This window comes from Solanum dulcamara, chromosome 8 (assembly GCF_947179165.1).
Source record: "Solanum dulcamara chromosome 8, daSolDulc1.2, whole genome shotgun sequence".
NCBI lineage: Eukaryota > Viridiplantae > Streptophyta > Magnoliopsida > Solanales > Solanaceae > Solanum > Solanum dulcamara.
The window spans coordinates 39,042,578-39,045,725 of NC_077244.1; the positions used below are offsets into that span (position 1 = coordinate 39,042,578).

Genomic DNA, 3,148 nt, shown 5'->3' on the forward strand with positions numbered 1-3,148 from the left:
TTGATAAGGAGTAAAGTGCAAAGCACATTCGTAAATACTAGTATAGTATAAATAGATAGATAGATATAGACAAATAGAAAGATAAATAGTTTCATATACGTGATTTTCCCTTTCTATAATATGTAACAAAAATTTATTTTATACAATTAACTTTGTAAAAATATACGACTCTATTGGAGTTTTAGTGGGTATATAAAATGGAATTCTAAAAATTATTTTATGTTTATTTAAGTTCAAAAATTTATGACATGTGAAAAGATACACTATCGTTTTATTGACTTGACACTATATAGACAGAAACACAGTAGTAAAACAATTAGTATGATTAATATTTAAAAATAACCGACTGAAGCCTATTGAAGGTTTCCTTGTATTCTTTGCTGAGATGAGTCATGTACTTGGCACTTGGCAGGTGTGATTGTTTTACCCAAATCAAAGGCTCAAATTTTATTTTATTTTTAAAAAAGAAGAGCTTAAGTGGACGGGTCCGATTTAGCTCTTTTACTATCTTCGATTGTATCGTTCGGTATAGTATGTTCTATAAAGTAAAGATGGAATGAGAAAGATAGCTATCTCCATTTTCAGAATAAATGAATTAATCCTCCTCTTGTTAATCATGGCAAATCTCATCTTCTTTCTCTTCGTAATAATATTAATCAGCTTTATTAATGCTCCAGTTTGTTCTTCCCTTGAACAACCTTCTCACTTCATCAAACACGTTTTTTTTCAACAGAAATACTTAGAAATCACTCGTCCATTGCCCTTCGCTAATCTCACTCCTTCCTGCACTCTTCCCATCCTCAATTATCACTTCGGAGATACTATGGGTCTTCCACCTATATCCGTCCCTTATGCTCCTCCCCATAATTGCTCTTGGGATCATGTGGCTCTTCAATTCAACGCCTCTTCCAAAGGAGTGCAGTACGACCGTATCGCCGCCGTTTGGCTTGACGGCGTCGATCTCTTTCGTACCAGCACCCCCGAGCCTACTGAAAATGGAGTTTTCTGGACTGTTACTAAGGATGTTACCAGGTATTCGTCCCTCCTCACCAAGGAGAATATTTCTCTCTCTGTTATGCTGGAAAATTTGGTCAACGATGTTTATACAGGTGTCTATCATGTTAATGTTACTATCTTATACTATGATAGTAAGGACATGATTGTTCCTGGTCCATTATCAACTACTAGTACTAATCGGAAAGTGAGACTAGTAAATGATGTGTTTGTGGATAATCCCATAAGAGGGTCGTTGGGTTTGTCTGAAAAAACAGCAGATCTGATAATTCCAATTTCGGGTAATGATGGAGGTGAAGGATTTTGGTACCGAATTCAAAGCGATTCGGAATGGAAGGGGAAGAGTGTTATCATACCCAAGAACACCTACAAAGCTGTCATGGAAATTTGTGTATCATTTCACCGCTACGATGAGTTTTGGTACTCAAATCCCCCTAATTCTTACATACGGGCAAATAATTTGACTAGCCACAGAGGCAACGGAGCGTATAGGGAAGTTTTGTTGAATATAGACCAGAATTTGGTAGGATCCGTGGTTCCATTTCCTGTAATTTACCCAGGTGGAATTAATCCCCTCTACTGGGATCCAATTGTTTCAATTGGGGCCTTTGATCATCCTTCTTACGACATTGAATTAACTCCATTTTTGGGGGTTTTACTTGACGGTAAATCCCATTTTATGGGGCTTAAGGTGCTGGATAGTCTCCCTTTCTGGCTTGTGGATGCGAATTTGCACCTTTGGGTAGATAATCAATGCACAAGTGATTGTGAAGTGCAGGGTGAAGTTGTTGACTATGGAACTCCAGATTACGAGATGGAGCGGTCTTCAAGCTTTGAGGGACTGGATGGATCATATGAGGTTGAGATGGAGAGGAAGATCAAGTATCGTGGGTGGGTGAATTCATCAGCAGGCAATTTGACAACTACAGTTACACGAGAACTCAAGTTCAAGAACAAGATAAAGTTTGATAAGAGTGGAAATGAAAAGAAGGTAAAGCAGAAAGTCAAAGAAGAGGTTGAAATTAGCGTAGTCTCTGAAACGGGTATGAAGATTTCTCATACGACTGTGAAGAGAAAATATCCTCTAACTATAATCACTAAGACCAGTAAGCCATCAAAAGAGGATGGTACAGTCATGATGGATTCTGAATTAGAACATGAATGGAGTGAGAAGAAGAAGAAGAAGAGTGATAGAAATTCAGATTCTTCTTCAATCAGTTTGAAAAATGGACAAAGATGCAAAGCATGGATGTCTGTTCAAGATCGCATGGTTCTACAAGGTGGAGCAACCACTGAACAGAGCTATTCGTATAATGGTGAAGCTACTACCTATTCTCGGGAAATTGCAGCTGCCAATGGCAAGCTTATAAGTGACACTGTAAACTACTTGATGTTGCCTTCATTTTCTGCTGTGTAACACCTTTTTCAAGTATCCTTTCTTGTTAAATAAATAATGCTCTCCTACGATGATATCTATGTTAGCCATTAGAGCAGAGATTTGATATTTTTTGTATATATACTAGATGGCGAAAATTAAGATGTTATAAATTAACTAACTTAATAATTTTATAAAGAAATAAGAGCAAGAGAATATAAATAAAGTATTAATATAGAGAGAGTAGTATAATTTTTTTTCTTTTGTGTGTATTCTTACATTGCATGTGATGGTTTATTTATAGCCAAAAAAAGATGAAGTAAAATACTACTTAAATTAAACAAATATCTCAAGTGGACAATCCACACAAATAATTCAAGTGGACAATCCATAAATATTTCAAGTGGACAATCAATTAGTCCATTTGTTCTTTAACACCCCCCTTGGATGTTCATATGAAATATGTCTTAATTTTTTTCTTTACAAGAAATATTATACATAGTTATTCTGAACATCCATGGATGTTGTAACTCGTTAAAATCTTACTAGAAAAAATCCGGTGGAAAAAAACCTAGCGAAGGAAAAAGAGTACACATATCTGATAATACGCCTTGAGTGCTGCCTCATTAAAAACCTTATCAGAAAAAACCGGTGGGATAAAACCTTGACTAAGAAAAAAAGAGTACAGCGCGTATTTTGCTCCTCCTAATAAAAATATCAGTTAACATCTCGAAGACGACGCATTCCAATTTTGTATCT

At 36.0% G+C, this 3,148-nt stretch overlaps 1 protein-coding gene across 1 annotated transcript; it reads left to right on the top strand.

Annotated features, from left to right (window-relative positions):
- The first annotated feature begins 492 nt into the window (after window positions 1-492).
- LOC129900715 (peptide-N4-(N-acetyl-beta-glucosaminyl)asparagine amidase A-like) lies at window positions 493-2,484 on the top strand. The gene has a single exon (XM_055975734.1). The coding sequence runs from the start codon at window positions 557-559 to the stop codon at window positions 2,429-2,431; it is 1,875 nt and encodes a 624-aa protein (XP_055831709.1). The 5' UTR covers window positions 493-556; the 3' UTR covers window positions 2,432-2,484.
- Window positions 2,485-3,148: the final 664 nt, after the last annotated feature.

What these genes read in the sequence shown, in the direction of transcription:
- LOC129900715 (XM_055975734.1), top strand. Translation starts at nt 557, where the DNA reads ATGAGAAAGATAGCTATCTCCATTTTCAGAATAAATGAATTAATCCTC.